Here is a 17,263-nt window from a genome sequence, read left to right on the forward strand (position 1 = left end):
CAAAATTATCGACCGGTTTTCGGGGGTTTTTAAGAATTTCTTGTAGGTGAGCATGAGCATGAGCATTCACTGAGCATATTTACTAAAAGATGGCAGGAGCGGGAAAATTAAAAGATGGCAGGAGCGAGAACATAGAAATGATGAACTTTTTTATACACTCAAGTGAGTGCACCTTACAATCGTCTAGCTTGCTTGAAAGTAAGTCAAAACCATGTTTTAAAAATGACATTTATAAATCTTTATAAATTCCTATACAATTAAATTCCTATAAACAGGTAAAACTGAATTCTTACAAATTTATTATTCAAAAGTAAATTCTTTTGTTTAGTTTTTTTTTATAAAAGTGTCAGGGTCAGTGATTCACTGAAGATATTCTTTCGGTCCGTTAAAAAAACCAGGTTTGGATATACCGTTGTGTAAAAATGTGTAAAAGGTTTTTTTTAAGATCTATTGGATGACAACATGTATAAATTTTTAACTAATGAATTTTACGCATTTGAAATCAGCATTAGAAACAGAATAGTTCGATGTGAGTTAGGTTAGGTTAGACCTCGTATAGTTGTAGCTATATAATTTCCTTCACCTAGCTTAATAACTTAATATGTGAAAAAAAAATAATCTTTCGAGTAGTTTAAAACAAACTTCAGACAAATTAGCTTTAAAAAAAAGTACAATGGCCAATGGCCAAAAATTTTCAATGGCCAAAAATTACCAAAAATTCGACCAAACTATAAAGGAATACCGAGGTGGTTGTTTTACTTAACATCTGCACTAAAAGACATGAAAAGGACAGGTTTGGTGAGAAACTTCCAAAAAGACATGCAACATAACCAGGGTTGACACTAAGCAGAATGAACAGTATTGCCGCTGGAAAAAAAAAGAAAAAAATTCTTGTAACGACTCAACAAATTGTTTAGCAAAATTTGCAAACAAGAAAAATATTAAAAAAAGGCAATATCTTCTATTGTTGTTGACACTTGTCGTTGTCTTCTATTGTTGTTGCGCCTTGGCACCTACCATCTTGTGACTCACAAAAGACAATAACGAACTCAGGGTAGCCCAAACTCAAACTTCGAATCATTGATCCATTATCTTCATCGTGGCCATCACTCCCTCTTTGGCAAGTGTCACCATCTTGTGACCCACAAAAGACAATAGCGAACTCAGGGTGGCCCAAACTCAAACTTCGAATCATTGATTCATTATCTTCATCGTGGCCATCATTCCCACTTTGGCAAGTGTCACCATCTTGTGACCCACAAAAGACAATAGCGAACTCAGGGTGGCCCAAACTCAAACTTCGAATCATTGATGCATTATCTTCATCGTGGCCATCATTCCCTCTTTGGCAAGTGTCACCAGCTTGTGACCCACAAAAGACAATAGCGAACTCAGGGTGGCCCAAACTCAAACTTCGAATCATTGATTTATTATCTTCATCGTGGCCATCATTCCCCCTTTGGCAAGTGTTCTACCCTAAAAACTCAGCTGAAAGTGGAAAAAACATCAGTGCCACATCCACCAAAAATTTCCAATTTTTAAGGAGATAGAAAATATATGAACTAAACATCATAGTCAAGCTTACCAGCAGATTCGAGAAGAGGCCTTTAGATGGATTCTCTTTATTAGCTAATACAGGTATTAAAAAAAAAACACCTGATAAACTAGATTAGAAACCTGCACCACAAATCCAGCCAATCCAGCCTAAAATTTGCACAAAAGAGAAAAAAGAAAAATGCAATAGCTGTTGTTATTATGGTGGATTTTGGCCATTTTTGGTACTGATGTCCTTGCGATCCAGAAAAGGCAATAGCAAATTTAGTGGCCTGATTTCGAATTACGAATGATTAACTACCATCTATAATCAAAGTGTCTTGGCCAGTAGCGAATACAAGGTTTCGAAATTACCTTCGGCCCATTATGGGTAACCACTGGTTGGATACGATTCTGAACACCTTCATACGTGAAAAAACGAAGCAACCATTGATAGTTGAGAGAATTCGAAGTAGCAGATGGTGGTATTGGGGCCATATAATCTGTATGGATAATGGCGGCAGCGCGCTTGGCCGTTATCCAGAGAGAGAGAGGCTAAACTGGCGGGTACATCTTTGCTCCCCTGTAACCACAAGCTCTTCAGAGGTCACCGTAGAGAGGCGCCGTTTTCTCCTTATGCGCCAACCGGCGTGGGAGGACCTAAGTCTAAGTAAGAAGTTTTGTCAGTTCTTCTACTCCAAAAAACCTCAGCTGTAAACGAAAATATATCCCACGTCCAGGGTGATGGCAAAAACCTTCGTGCAACAGCAAGGACGTGCTCAGGGTCATTCTTTTTTTAGTAGGAATTTTTTTATTTAATTTTCGAAAAACAGTTTTATACTTTATATCAAGAATAAATACTATATAGTATAGAAAAATTACTAAAGACTGTAGAAAAGTAAGTGTTTTTAAAGGCAGATTTATTTCGATTTAAAAACAGAGGAAAATATATAAACTATGACCATTACAGTCAAGCTTACCGGTAGATTTGAGAAGAGGTGTTTGGCTGGATTCTCCTTATTAGCCAATACAGGTCGAAAAAACTGGAAATCCAGATCAGCCATAAGACGCTGAAAGTTTCTACTCTGAGGATGGAACAAGGCAGACAGCCGGTCGACATATTTCTCGTCCAAAACTTCTTTTGAACCTATATAGAAAAATATGTTTTACACGTCAACTAATTCTCGGGAGGGGGATTACTCGAGGGATCTGCTTTTATAAGAAATTTATTTGAGGAAAAACTCAAGTCAAGCATATGGAAAGACATTATTCAGGCATTTTTGGCAGGGAAGACGGGGGGGGGGGGGTTGATAATCAAGAAAAAGGCCACTTATAATTATATTTTACCCATTTTAAAGATACATTAAAAAGAATGAAAAAGAAGGAGGGGTACTAAGGCAATCCTTACACTGGCTACGATACTTCAAAGGTGTCGTAACATGTTTTTCCAAAAAAACAATTTTCTTGTTTTATTTTGGTATATCAGTATTTCGGTAATTTATATTGGTATATCGGAATAAATTCACATTTCAACATATTTATTCTTTTATTTTCTCTCAAATGCATTGTATCTTCTTTTCTCTTCCCAAAATATTTGGAAAAAGGAGCTTCTAAAATCAACAATGGAAAATCGGCTGTAAAAAAAATAAAAAATAAAATAGAAAAAAAATGAATAGTCAAAACCTCCCTTTAAAATCAACGATTAAATTTCCCGTTATACAATAACTGATTCTCAATAAGAAACCAAAAGTACATTTTAAGGTTTGTTTAAAGGTGGCTCCTTTTCGTCTGGTTCTTCTTTGTTTATTTCTTTGTTAATTGTTTTTGTATTGTCTTTGTTTATGTTTTTTTTCTTTTGTTTTATCTTTGTGTTTCTCTTGTTTCTTTTTGTTCTTTTTATATTAAAACGATATTTATATTAAATATCTTTTAATATAAATATTTTTATATATATTTATATTAAAATTCTTTTTATATTAAAAATTTATATTTTTATCTTGTTTCTTTTTGTTCTTTTTATAGTTCTTTTTATATTTTGTTCTTATTATATTTTGTTGCTCTTGTTTCTTTTTGTTCTATTGTTCTTTTATATTAACCGTTTATTTCGAATGGACAATGTGTATCTTTAGGAATGAATATGCTACCGCGTTTACCGCGTTGGATTAGTGGAAAGCTGGAAGTAGAACTGGGACAGGAAAGGGGGATTACTGAAACTGGAAAGCTCAATATAGAAGTTTTACGGTAATTCTATATCAAATGACTATTTAAGAGTTTTCACTCAATAGCTTTTTACCCCTCTAGGAGCCAAAGTTGTTTTTTTAGCCACAAAATGACAGAAAATGCCATTTTGGCAGAAAATGCCAAAATTATATTTTATAAATAAAAATTTTATTTATAAAAACGATTCTTTTCACTTTTTTTTGTAAAGTCTTTCGTCATCCTAGGGCAGAACTAAGGTAGATTGGTATACAGTAAAGGTAATTCAAATTAAGTTAATTGGTTTAACTAAAGGTTTAAACCATATTTATACTTTTATTTTATTTTATGCCAAAAAATTTGAAAGGGAAAAACTAACCTTTCAAAATATTTGAGAAAAAAACGCACTTAAAAATGAAGTATTCAAGAAGAAAATAGAACAGAAACAAAGGAGAAACCAGAGAAGAAACAAAAAAAACTAACAAACCAAAAGAACAAAACAAGGGGTCAACAAGGGAGAAGAAACAAAAAGAACAAACAAAAAGAACAAAACAAGGGAGTCATTGTATATCAAAATATAAATGAAAAACCATTTAAACTGTGAATGGCTTAGGGAGTTTTAGTTTATAATTGAGTTAGGGCTTTAGTTTTTAGTTTAGGGCTATATTAGGGCTGAGTTAGGGCTATAATTCAGGTTCAAAGAAGTCACCAGAAGTTTTCGCAAGAACCCAATAAATTGTATAAGAAAATTTAGTAGGAGAACATATAAATCTATTTGCCTAAATTATTGCCTGTTTGCCTCATATCCTTAAAAATTACTTGCTATGACAATAACAATTAAAAATTATTTTGATTTGTTTGTTCATGGTAAACGCCATGGCCACCCAGGCTAACTGATCTTTTGCTACAGGATCAACGAAGACCTATGTGTAGCCAGTGGGGTCTTAGAAACCACCTTAACATTTAAACAATTCTATAACGTCTATCTAAGACTTTGTGAACCTGATGTATGTAATGTTCATCTATATACATACAGAGTGAAATATAGATTAAAATATATATTATATTGGTCTATATTTTATCGGTCATCTATATAAATACTGATTAAAATATAGATCATATAGGTTAAAATATAAATCAAATTTTAGATTGATATAGATGAAAAATAGATAATATATATTAAAAATCCTTGTGTGAAATTTCAACAAGATGGACGGGAGAACAATTCCATTAAAGTACGTGTAGAAACTTTCTGTTTATACTGGCAATTTGATTTATATTTTAACCTATATGATCTATATTTTAATCAGTATTTATATAGATGACCGATAAAATATAGACCAATATAATATATATTTTAATTTATATATATATATATATATATATATATATATATATATATATATATATATATATATATATATATATATATATATATATATATATATATATATATATATGGAATATGAGGAAAAACGATGAAACCCATTGTCATTAAAGTGTAGCTTAAATTACAAAGGAGCTTAAATTACAAAGGACAGTAAAGTTTAAATCTGATTGTTTGAGCTGATTAAGTGCAAGTCACTAAACCCTATACACCTCGAAACTTAGGGAAAATCAGGAATCAAATTTTTAATGGAGCTGCTGGAAGGTTGTATGACTGTTTTGAGCCAGGTCAGTTTCCCCTCAGAAGCAACTGCATTGGCTTCTACAGCTGCATAGACATTAAAAAGCTAACTACAAATATCAATCTGCCACAAAACCCTGCTGTTCTGAAATACCAAGGACAGTGTCTATTGTTGGGAAGTAACAAGGACAGTGCCTGCTGTCCTGAAGTACCAAGCCCAGTGCCTGTTGTTCTGAAGTACCAAGGATAGTGCCTAATTTTCTGGAGTACCAAGGGCAGTGCCTGCAATTCTGAAGTACCAAGGATGGTGATTGTAATTCTGAAATACCAAGGACAGTGAAAATTAAAACTGATTGTTTGGAAAAGTGGAAACTTGTTAGGAGAATTCTAGGATTTGGTTTTTAAAGAAAAAGACCTCCACAGGTAGTTAACAGTTTTTTCTGCAGTAGCCAGTACTAAATTAAAAAAACAGAGAAACTTTGGCAAAAATCAGCAAAAATAGGCCTAAGGCACATGTCACTTATGGCATATGCTTCTGTGCGAATAAAGATTGCTAATTTCAGAGTTCTTATGGACGAATAGGGTGGTCAAAAAACTAATTAACTAAGTAATTATCCAATTAAAAAATAAATAATTAGTTTAGTTATTAGTTCAGTGGTTCAACGTGGCAACATGACAAAAATGTGCACTGCCTTAAAAACGTGAGCAACCAAAGGAAAAACCATAGAAAATTGAAGTTTTGAGGCATTAATAGAGTTAAGATGGTTGCTAGGGGGATTTTTTTTCATATTTTCAGGTCCTTGGTACTTTGAACAGAAAAATACAGGATATTTATAGGTAAGGCACGACAGACGGGCTTTGAGATTACACTTGAAAGCACACTTTAACCATTCAAATTTTTAATTATAAAGTCTACAATTTGCCACTTTGAAAATAACGGCTCAAAAGGTAATTAAACACTCAACTGTATACTCAAGATTTCCACAATTCTTCTCATATTTTCGTATACCTTTAGTGTCTTTTTTTTTTTTTCAAAAAGTGCCGCTGCACACAACATCCTGGAGTAACCCCTGGAGCAGTATTTTTGGATTCTAGACACATATCTAGAGTAAAAAAATGAATAGGCTACTTACTTTTGGAAGACGAATGTTCAATGTTTGATGAAGAAGAGTCGATATCTATTCCCGAGTCTAATCGACTACAACTTGAAGGAATTTTTTTGGATGGCAAGTCATTAGCGGACAGCTCCACAATATTTTCTTCTTTTTCTATCTTCTCTACTGTCCAATTTTGAGAGAGAATTTCTTTAATCTGAAAGATGAAATCTTATTAAGCGGAAATTAATGAATGTGTGCTTAAAAACTGGGCATGAAAGATGACACATTGCCGAAGATCGTCCTTTTCGGCCGACCATCTAGTGTAAAATGAAAAGCAGGTTATCCCCTAATTCAAGGCTGTACTCAGGGGGAGGGGGTTTAGGGGGGTTTGCCCCCCCCCCGAAAAGTTTGTCTGACTCGTAAAAATGTAACAAAAATGGATACAAACAAATTTTTTATGCGTTTTTTGAGTGTTTTTGTGTTACCCCTCCCCCCTCCCCCCCGAAAAAAACTAGGTCTGGCCTTGCTCAAATTCGGTGGGAGGAGATCGTAAGGAAGAATTTAAGGGAAATATAACTTCTTGGGAGGCTGCAAAGAAAGAGTCCTTAAATAGATTGGGATGGAGGTGGAGCGTGCGTAGCTGTATAAGCCTCAGGCAGCTTGGTGCTACAGTGAGTTTTTAGTAGTAATAGCATAAGCTAATGGCAACTATTGGAAGGGGTGCCCTATGATGCAAGTGCGCTGAGATACATGCGGGAACTAAGAAGTACGAGTGATAGCTTCCATTGGACTTGATCTGGAACCGAAATCTGTAGTACATGATACCAGTTCATCTCTTGTGATTGACAATGGGTACAATTAAGGTGTTTTTTTAAATTAATTTAAGTAATGTGGAATCAAACTCTAAATCATAACCAAGCAAATTTAAAATGGACAGAACTCCTTATTTTAAAAAAAGCAAGCAAATTATTTTCTTTAACCTTTATCTTACCCTGCTATCATAACTCAACCTCCACCACCCAAAAACACGAAAAAAAGAATAAAAAAAAAATATTAAATACTATATGATTTCCTACACCATATATTCTACCTATAATTTGGAATATAGTTAGAAAATTCCAAAATCCATTCTTTTCTTCAATCACTTTATTTGTGTATTAACTTCCCTTTGACTGCTCGATTTTACATGCGGGGGAATTTTCCAGGAGTTAATTGTCTGCAGGGAGGTTTTCCACTGAGGGGAGGGGGAATTGTATGCGGGGGGATAATAATTTTCCGAAAACAATTATATGGGGGTGGGGGGTTACCCACAAGAGGGGGGACATTTCGGAGAGAATTGTCCACGGAGAATTCTATCCAGGGAGAGGGAGGTTAATTGTCCAGAGGCATTTTCTGGGAAGTAATTTTCCAGGGGAGAGGAGCACTGGATATCATAAGCCGGTATAGTCACGGCGGAAATGATTCGGCTGATACGTTATTACATTTGTAATTTCATCTATCATACTTTCGAAATGAAAATGATAAGCAATAATTAATCATATTATCTAAATACTAGGAAAATAAATTAGATTCATTAAATAAATGTGAATGTATTAAACATATTTGTAATATTTCGAGAAGCATTTATATGTTTTTATATGTTATATGTTTAAACAATATATATATATATATATATATATATATATATATATATATATATATATATATATATATATATATATATATATAGGGGGAATAAATTTCATAAATAAAATTACATATAAACACAAATAAAAATTGAATTTGGAAGTGTAGAATGATAAAAATAGAAATAATCAAATATCAAAAGTCTGCTTAACAGTTTCAAGCCTTTTCGTAGGGTGGTTTTAAAGGGTGTTAGTCTTTTTATAAACAGTGTATCTAGAAGGTGCAAGAAAAATTATTATAATTTAAACTGACATTTACTTATAATAAATTTGAAATGAATTCTATCAAGCGTTTTTATAATATATTTTACCTGTGATGTTACAGTGGACTGATCTCTACTTGGCAATACAAGACCCAGGGTTCTCCCTCTTGTGGTGGACTGAAAATTTCTCCAAGGAAGAGAGAATGGGAATCACAGTCAAAGTTTTCAAGAAATGAGAAACAAAAAACGCGGCAACTACGGAGGTGTCCATCTTCTCTAGATTCTTTTAAAGCTCTTTTCGACTATTATGCCAGGGAGGCTCCAAACTGCCCTTTGTACCCCCTTTAAGGAAGAAGAGCATGGATATCAGCCAAAGCGATGCTATTTCACCCTTATGTTTACTCTTTACACAATGTTGGATGAGTCGAATGAATAAAAACAATGCTTGTATATATTCTTCGCGAATTTCAAGAAAGTGTTTTATTTAGTAGATCGTCAAAGCTTGCGCGGTATTGCGGTACTATGGCATTCCTGAGAAGATACTTTGCCTTATAGTTGTCATGAATGAAATACTGGATCCTGTACTCATGACAACAATGCTACTTCAAAGTGATGACTGGCGTTAAGCAAGGTTGTGTCCATTCACCTATTCTCTTCATCCTGGTTGTAAATTGCGTTTCAAGACAGATTAATACACATGGAAGTCTAAGTGCGGCAAAACTTCTTTAGTTTTGCCGCACGAAACTTTAGTTTTGGACACCATCTATGCCAACTATATTGGGTTAACAGAAGCTGAAGATTAGAAGCTTCAGAAATTACTGAACAAACTCACAAAGAAAGCTGAACAGTCGGGATTACACATCAACACCCAAAAAACTAGAGCTATGTCAATTACCCGTGGGACCCAAATACGAGGCGAAGTCTCCGAACAGATGACACACTGCAAGTACTTAAGAAGTAAAATAACTTCCAGCCCCGACTCTAAAAAGAACTACGCGCTAGAATAGTCCGAGCCAATGCAGTCTTTCCCGTTTTGATATAGTGAAGATGGCAACACCTTGGACTTATACTCCCAATCGCAGATTATAGACTTCCAACAATGCTCCTTCACTGGTAACCGGAGGACACCCGTCACCAAGAAGGAAAAAAAAAAACAAAAAAAAAACACGCTCATCAGAACTAGAAGATCCTTCAGTCTGGTCCATGGCAGAGTGACAAAACATCTACGAGCAGCCCACTTAAGGGAAGAATGGAGGCTACTCACTGATACGCTGTGAGTCTCTGGAGGCACTGACGGATTTAAGGTCTAAGGTGAGGTGTTTCTCGCATTTGAGTGCTACTTTATTTAATTTTGGTTTTTTTAATCATTTTTTTTTTTAATATTTGTATTTAATATTTTTTTTATACTTTATTTTTATAAAAAAATACTTTTTTTAAAGTATACAAAAATACTTTATATAAAAAAAATACTTTATTTTTATTTAATATTTAGCTACTTTAAATAATTTTGGTCATCTGAGGGTACAAAAGACATGTTCTAATTACTGTTATTAGGAACAATTCAACTTAAAAGTTGATGTAAAACAAATAATCTGGTTATTTTCGCAATTTCTGGTTAACTAATAAAAAAGAAAGAACTTCCCAATATTCCCCCGTAGAAAGTCAAAATTCGGGGTAGAGTACAGAAATGATAGTAGGAGTTACCACAGAATTCAAGCTGTAAAAGTTGAATGTCGAATTCAAAGTCTCAATTTATATATAAGTTTCGATTTGTGCATAAGTTTCAATGTTTGTATATTCATATTTTCAAAATTTCGATGTAGGCTATATATGGCAGTTAATATTGGGATCGGCCTGAAATTTTCTAAGATAAAATTACTTCTTTCTTCTGTCATTATCCTAGTTCTATCTAAAAGAGCTGAAAAAAAAGACCTGTCGAAGTCCCGAACTGCGAAAGTTCAATACACTAATATAATAAATCAGCATAATAATAATAATAATATATATATATATATATATATATATATATATATATATATATATATATATATATATTATGTTTAAGAGGTAATTACTTGGCAAAAAAAAAAAAAAAAAAAAAAAAAAAAAAAAAAAAAAAAAAAAATGTAGGCCCAAAACACCAAATGAGAAAAATTTGCAATTTAACGAGGCTTTTACCTTACCCATCTATCCAACTACCTAGGACCAAACAGTATACCCGAACCGTCAACCAAATAGAAATGTCCAAATCCATGCAAAGTCGTGATCAATAAATATAAGTCGTTGTAAATTTACCAGCAAAAGCACCTTAAATCTAGCAAAATATATATATATATATATATATATATATATATATATATATATATATATATATATATATATATATATATATATATATATATATATATATATATATATATATATATATATATATATATATATATATATATATATATATATATATATATATATATATATATATATATATATATATATATATGTATATATGTATATATATATATGTATATATATATATATATGTCCGAAATAGCCGAAATACCTTTTTTATGTCCGAAATACCTTTTTTTTGTCCGAAATACCTTTTTTTCTCCTTGGATTTAGTCAGCATTGCAAGTCAACCTTTTCAATTTAATTTCAATTTTTTTTTTTGCAATTAACCAGAGCCAGTGAGAGCTCTGATGACAACCCAGATGATTAACCAGTGAGAGCTCTAACAAGTATTTTTTTTTTTTTTCTTAATTCTGTTCCTTACAGGATAGCTTTCTCCCATCATATACTTTTCCAGGGTACAAGCTGGTTTCAAAATCAAGAAATTCTATCATGCGGGGTGGACTTGCATTTATAATTAAGGATCATATAAGATACACAGTAAAGAAGGATTTAAATTGTTGGATTGAAGGTAAGATCGAAACTTTTTCTATTGAGATTGAAGTTTCGGAGAAGAAAAAGTTGTTGGTTTGTTTAGTATACCGGCCACCTAGTGTTAATCCGAAGGATTTTCTTTACGATTTTGAGAAGTTTATTTCCGATACAGCGGCGACAAAATTGGATCGGGTTTTTATTGGTGATTTTAATTTTAATCTTCTTAATTTAAGAAGTTCTAACCTTGATTGTTTTTAGTCTTATGTTGCCGCACAATTTTTTTCCGGTAGCAGAAATACCGACACGGATTACTAGTCAGTCGGCTACCCTTATTGATAATATTTATTTATCGGCGAATCTTATACCGAAAAGTTATTGGGACGTGATCATATGTCCAGGTCCTGACCATCTTCCTTTGGCGTGTGTAATTCAGGACACTGGAAAAAATGTTTTTGAAATGTGGAAGACGACAGCTAGGGATCTTAAGCCGGAAAATCTTTAACAATTTCAAAAAGAGATAAGCATAGTTTCTTGGGGGGAAAATATGAATGAAAAAGAAAACACATCGGCGGTATTTGACACTTTTTTTAAAATACTGTCACCTATTTATGAGAAGTGTTGCCCTGTGAAGGGTGTTCGTAAGAAGAAAAATATCCCAAAGAAACCGTGGGTGAAGAATAAAATTTTGGAAGAAATTTGGTGAACGGAACAAACTTTATCGGTTGTACCTTGATTCTCCAACGCAACAAAACCTTGAAGAATTAAGGAAAACTCGGAACAATGTGAATTCCCTCAGAGGGTCATCAATGAAACATTATTGTTCAGAAAAGTTTTGCGATAAAAACGGTGATGTTAAGGGAACTTGGCAAGTGATAAATGAGGCACTACGTGGTTATAACACTATAGACTCAGTGGATGAACTTGTAGTCAGTGAAAACCAAGTTAAAGGTAAGAAAGGTGTTACTGATGAGTTTTGTAAATATTTTTCAAATGTGGGAATTGATGTTAAAAATGATGTTGCTGACCATGGGTATAAAAATGACGCTTTTCATGGTCGTTCCATGAAATTCGTAAAGTGCACTCAGTCTGATCTCGAGGACGCACTGGAAACAATAAAATCGAATTCAGCAGGAATTGACAATCTTAGCCTTAAGGCATTTAAGGCTGTCGCCGCTTACCTTTTGTCTTGTCTTCTATATTTGGTGAACCTATCTATAGAAAAAGGTCAGTTCCCAGATGCTTTAAAACAAGCAAAAATTATACCTTTACATAAAGGTGGTGATAAAAGAAAAATGTCAAACTGGAGACCTATATCGATTCTGCCATTGTTCTCAAAAATATTTGAAAAGGCAGTTCATAAGAAACTATATTCCTACCTTAATTCTCTTGGGTTTTTATGTGACACGCAATTTGGATTCCGAAAATCTCATTTTACTAGCCATGCAGTGCACCACCTTCTTGATGTTTTAAACAATGTATTCGAGAGCGGCTCTACTCTTTTAACTATTTTTATTGATTTTAAGAAAGCTTTTGATACTGTTGATTTTCAGCTGTTGTTAGATAGGATGTCCCATTTAGGGATAAAAGGAAATTGGATTTATTGGTTTCGTTCGTATTTGTATGGTAGATCAATGCGTGTAGTAGTGGGGGATATTGTCAGTTCACCTCGTCCTTTACTATCTGGAGTACCGTAAGGTTCTGTGTTAGGTCCGCTTTTATATTTAATTTATGTTGACACCATTCCTGATGCCGCCATAACATCCTTTGCGGATGACACAGCTATAAAGATTGCTGGAAAGGCTTTGAGTGAGCTTGTTCCAAAAGCAAATAAAGTGCTACTTGACCTGCATATTTTTACTAGTCTAAGTTGCTTAGCAGTGAATGCGAGTAAAACTAATTACATGATTTTTAGTCGTACTGGAGTTATTGATAATGTTTTTGGTTTAGTTAATTTTAATGGTACGGAGATTAAGCAGATATTTGGTACAAGTTATCTTGGTTTTCAGATTCATTGTAGTTTAAATTGGAAAAAAAATAGTGAAATTGTATCGGTGAAAGTTGCGCGGGGCTTAGGGCTGATTCGTAGATTTAAACATATTTTTCCTGTTTCAGTTTTGAAAATTTTATATAATTCACTTATTCATCCTTATATTGCATACGGTTGTTCTGTGTGGGCTAGTAATTTTGTTGTAAATTTTAAACGGATATAAATTGTGCAGAATAAAGCACTGCGCCTTCTCGGTGATTTTGAAAATTGTGAAAGTACAATGGATTGTTATCACCATTTTAATATTTTAAATGTTGGGCAGTTGAGGGAATATCAGACCGGTATTTTTGTGTATCAGTGTTTCAATAAATAGCACCTAATTACTTTTGTGATGTTTTATCATCGAATTCTGCGTACTATTTTTATGATACAAGGAATTGTGCGGATATAGTACACGAGAGACGACACACTGCTAGGTCTAGTTTTTTATTTAGGAATGTGGGTGTTTCTGTATGGAACAGTCTTTAGCAAAGCACTGGTATGGCTGAGAGTGTGTCCCCTTTAAAAATAAGATAAAGAATTCCTTAATGAATAAGGATGGGCGAGGGGGGGGAGAGGGTTGTATTCTGTCTTCTGTCTTGTGTAAGTATTGGTTCGCGGTTCCCATGAGGTTTATTTCTTACTTATTTATATGATTGCATTTTTTTTTTCAATGTGAGTAAGTTTTTTTCAATATATATATATATATATATATATATATATATGAGTGAGTAAAATAGTGAGTCCTGCCACAAACAAATCTGTATAGATTTTCACGTGGTAGGTCTGTTTGATATTTTTTTTTTTTTTTGAATATTGATATTTAATAAAAATGAATTTTCTCTTCACCTTAAAAAAAAATCATGATGCTTCTCAAAAAAGTTTAGTTTTTTCAACTTAAATTTTTCATCTTTTTTTTTTATACATAGCAGGTTTTTTATACATAGCACTTATCCTGTAATCAAACCCCCTTCCTTCTATATATGAGTATAAAAATTGAAAAGAACACTATACAACGGTTAGGAGCATCATACAGAATAACCACACTAGAGCAAAGTATATAGAATATAATAAAAAGTAATACAGCACAAGTAAAGTGGAGAATATTATATAGAATAAAGAAGGAATACTGTACGATTACCACAGAACGATAAGATAATGAAGAAATATGCATACAAGATAAGAAAGCTAGGAGAGACACATAAAAGAATACACGATTTTTTCTACAAAATTATGAAAAAATACCTCTGGAATGTCTTTAGCCATCTCAAGTGGAGTACGAGAAAATTTGTTATAAAAATCTTCTTCATCGGTTTCATCACTACTTCCATCTGAGAGACTACTATAGCCAACAGGTACATAGCAGCTTATATGGGGGTTGGCCTGAAATTAAGGTTGAAGCTAAATATGAATTTTGGAAAAAAATTGCCTAGATACCCATAAACACCGTGCTATCCTTCCCTCCGATTTTATTCCCAAATGACCTCTAAGAGTTGTCACAGGGCCAGTCCCAAAGCTGAAAGAAATAAACGCGAAAAATATGTGGTACAAAGGAACATTTGTTCCGAGTTTCATGCACGGGTACAATCTTACCTTTAATTTTTTTTTTTTTTTTTTTTTTTTTTTTTTTGACTGACATTTCTTTATGACGCACTGTAATTGGGCAATGCCCATGAAAGTGGTTCTTTAGAATAAAATGATTTGATCTGAAATAAAAATGATTTTGCCAGTATTTCCTTTCTATTTCACGCCACAAAGCTGAGACAAAAAAAATTAATTAAAGATAAAAGATTTGTGTCTGTTTTCCTCCTTCCCTTTAGGCTGATAAACTCAATCCCTAGCAAAAGAGAAATTCCATTAAAGTCATATACATCCAGGGTCGAATAAAGAATTCATGTTTGGGGGGGGGGGTACCGAGCACCGATAGAAATTTGGTTTCCACATCGGTATTTTTCACCCTTCCGACCCTGTAATTAGCGCAACTCTCAACCTTCTGGGGGGGGGGGGGGCACGTGCCCCCAAAAAAAACCCCCCGTATCCGCCCTTGTAGTCACCCTTTTTGCTTTGGTATGTTTGCATTTTGGAAACATTATTACATTTGTTTCCCTAAACTAGGTACTTTTGATACTATACTTCTTGCCTCTCTCTAACCTAAGAATAAAAATTTGAAACGAAAGCTTTTTTTTTCTTTGGATGGAGTTGATACCTCTAGCTTGATAAATCAACGCACATGGGTGTGCTTAGAGGAGAAACCATTGGAAACCATATAGGGTAAAGTATTTTTAGGCCATAATTTCTCAATTCCACGAAAGATTCAAGCCGAGATTTATGAGGCAAAATCGCATTATAAGAAATCTGAAATTGTGGAGGTATATTGGTTGGGCGTTCAATTATTTGGCAAGATTTCAGGTTCTCGAGAACATGTTATCACAGTTAAGCGACAGGGCACTTATTGAATACGCAAGAGCTTGCGGGTTCAAATTCTACCGAAGCCACATTTTTTACACCGGATTTTTAAGTTGTTTTAATAAAGGTCACTGCTCTATTTGATGAGCTTTTTCAAAGCGAGTTCGGCTGGGTCCACTTTTATATAATTTTTTGGCAATTTGAGTGTTAGAATTTGGTTGACTTTTATCTCTTCATACTCATTCATAAGTATTGGTGAGTGACTCGCCTTTAGTGTTAGGTTTTTGGTTTTAGTTCTTCACTCTCCATATTGTTTGGTTTTCTTTGTCTTTCCACATTTTTTGGCATTTTCCTTGTAATTTTCTATTCACGCTGAAGAAGGGAGGCGGTTATCCTCCCGAAATATTCGCTTTGTTTTTTCAGTATTTTTGTTCACCTTAAAAAAAAAATTTTGATCTTTTTTCTTTAGAATTTTTTATTAATAAGAAATGCAAAAATTAAAACGAAATAAGGCACGAGTAAGAAGTTCGTATTACAACATGAAATATTTAAGAACATGGAAAAGGCTGGAACAGCCGTACTCATATCTGTAAGATGGATCTGGCAAAATACAGACATAGTATTAGCTGCCAATCATTGAGAACAATATTGAGAACAATGGGGAACATTGGGAACAATAAGTGTTGAAACAAGTGTTCCAAACACATTTCTTAAAATGATTTGATTTGAAATAAAAATGATTTTGCCATTATTTCCTTTCTATTTCACACCACAAAGCTGAGACAAAAAAAAATTAATTCAAAACAAACAAATTTCTTAAAACAAAACAAAAAAAAGGATTAATTTTTAAAGAAAAATTTTGGGTATGAGGTCAACATTACTAGCAGGATCGAGTGCCTGTACACCGTCAGAGCATAGTATTAAGACGAGTGAGCTCACTGTACATAAACTATGCACAATAATTAAGCACAACATTTAAATGGTCAATCTCAGAAAGAAGGATTTAGGTCATTTTACTGGTTTGCTGAGAAATGTCACACTTAATCTTTGCTGATATCAGTAAAGATTTGCTGATATATGTAAAGAATTTTAACACAAAATATGTAAACTTATTAGTCTGGCAAATACTTAGATGCATTTTCTCCCTCTAAGTTGGGATCGGTTGTTAGGTAGCAGATTGGTTGATCCGTTGTTAGATAGCAGAAAAAGATCGTTACATTTTCTAACTGATTATAACAAAATAGTTCCTTGTAGTATAGAAGAGATAATGAAAGTTTGGAGCAAGATCGAATTGAGAAAACTTTTAAGGGTCAGTCTCATTGCTTAGCAGGCACAACAAGGATAGATATTTCAGCATTTGCTTTCACCAAAAACAACGATAAAATAAAAAAAAATGTAAATAAAGACAGTTTGGAGCAAAAAATGTATTCTTGTAAACATAGCTTTACGTTTGAACATCAAAATATATTTCTGTTTACTCGCCGTATGGGCTAGGGAGCGGCAGTAAAAACATAGATAATTCGTCGGGGGCGGGGGAGGGGGGTAGTGAGGTAAGTGGATGATATTACAGAAAACAGATATTGGAGCCACACAAGGCCATACCCAGG

The 17,263-nt window shown here is 33.5% G+C and overlaps 1 protein-coding gene across 1 annotated transcript in view; it reads right to left on the reverse strand.

Moving 5' to 3' along the window:
• LOC148939856 (nuclear factor NF-kappa-B p105 subunit-like) overlaps window positions 1-17,263 on the reverse strand; it is a 176,674-nt gene that overhangs the window by 1,157 nt on the left and 158,254 nt on the right. Inside the window, exons 17-19 of the mRNA XM_089105862.1 lie at window positions 14,496-14,633; window positions 6,490-6,667; window positions 2,514-2,680 (exon numbers count right to left, since the gene is read on the reverse strand). Of these exons, the coding sequence (XP_088961988.1) occupies window positions 2,514-2,680; window positions 6,490-6,667; window positions 14,496-14,633 (483 nt within the window). The remainder of the gene's footprint in view (window positions 1-2,513; window positions 2,681-6,489; window positions 6,668-14,495; window positions 14,634-17,263) is intronic.

The sequence above is a fragment of the Artemia sp. Qi Xiang Cuo genome, chromosome 20 (genome assembly GCF_049724085.1).
Source record: "Artemia sp. Qi Xiang Cuo chromosome 20, ASM4972408v1, whole genome shotgun sequence".
Taxonomy (NCBI): Eukaryota; Metazoa; Arthropoda; class Branchiopoda; order Anostraca; family Artemiidae; genus Artemia; species Artemia sp. Qi Xiang Cuo.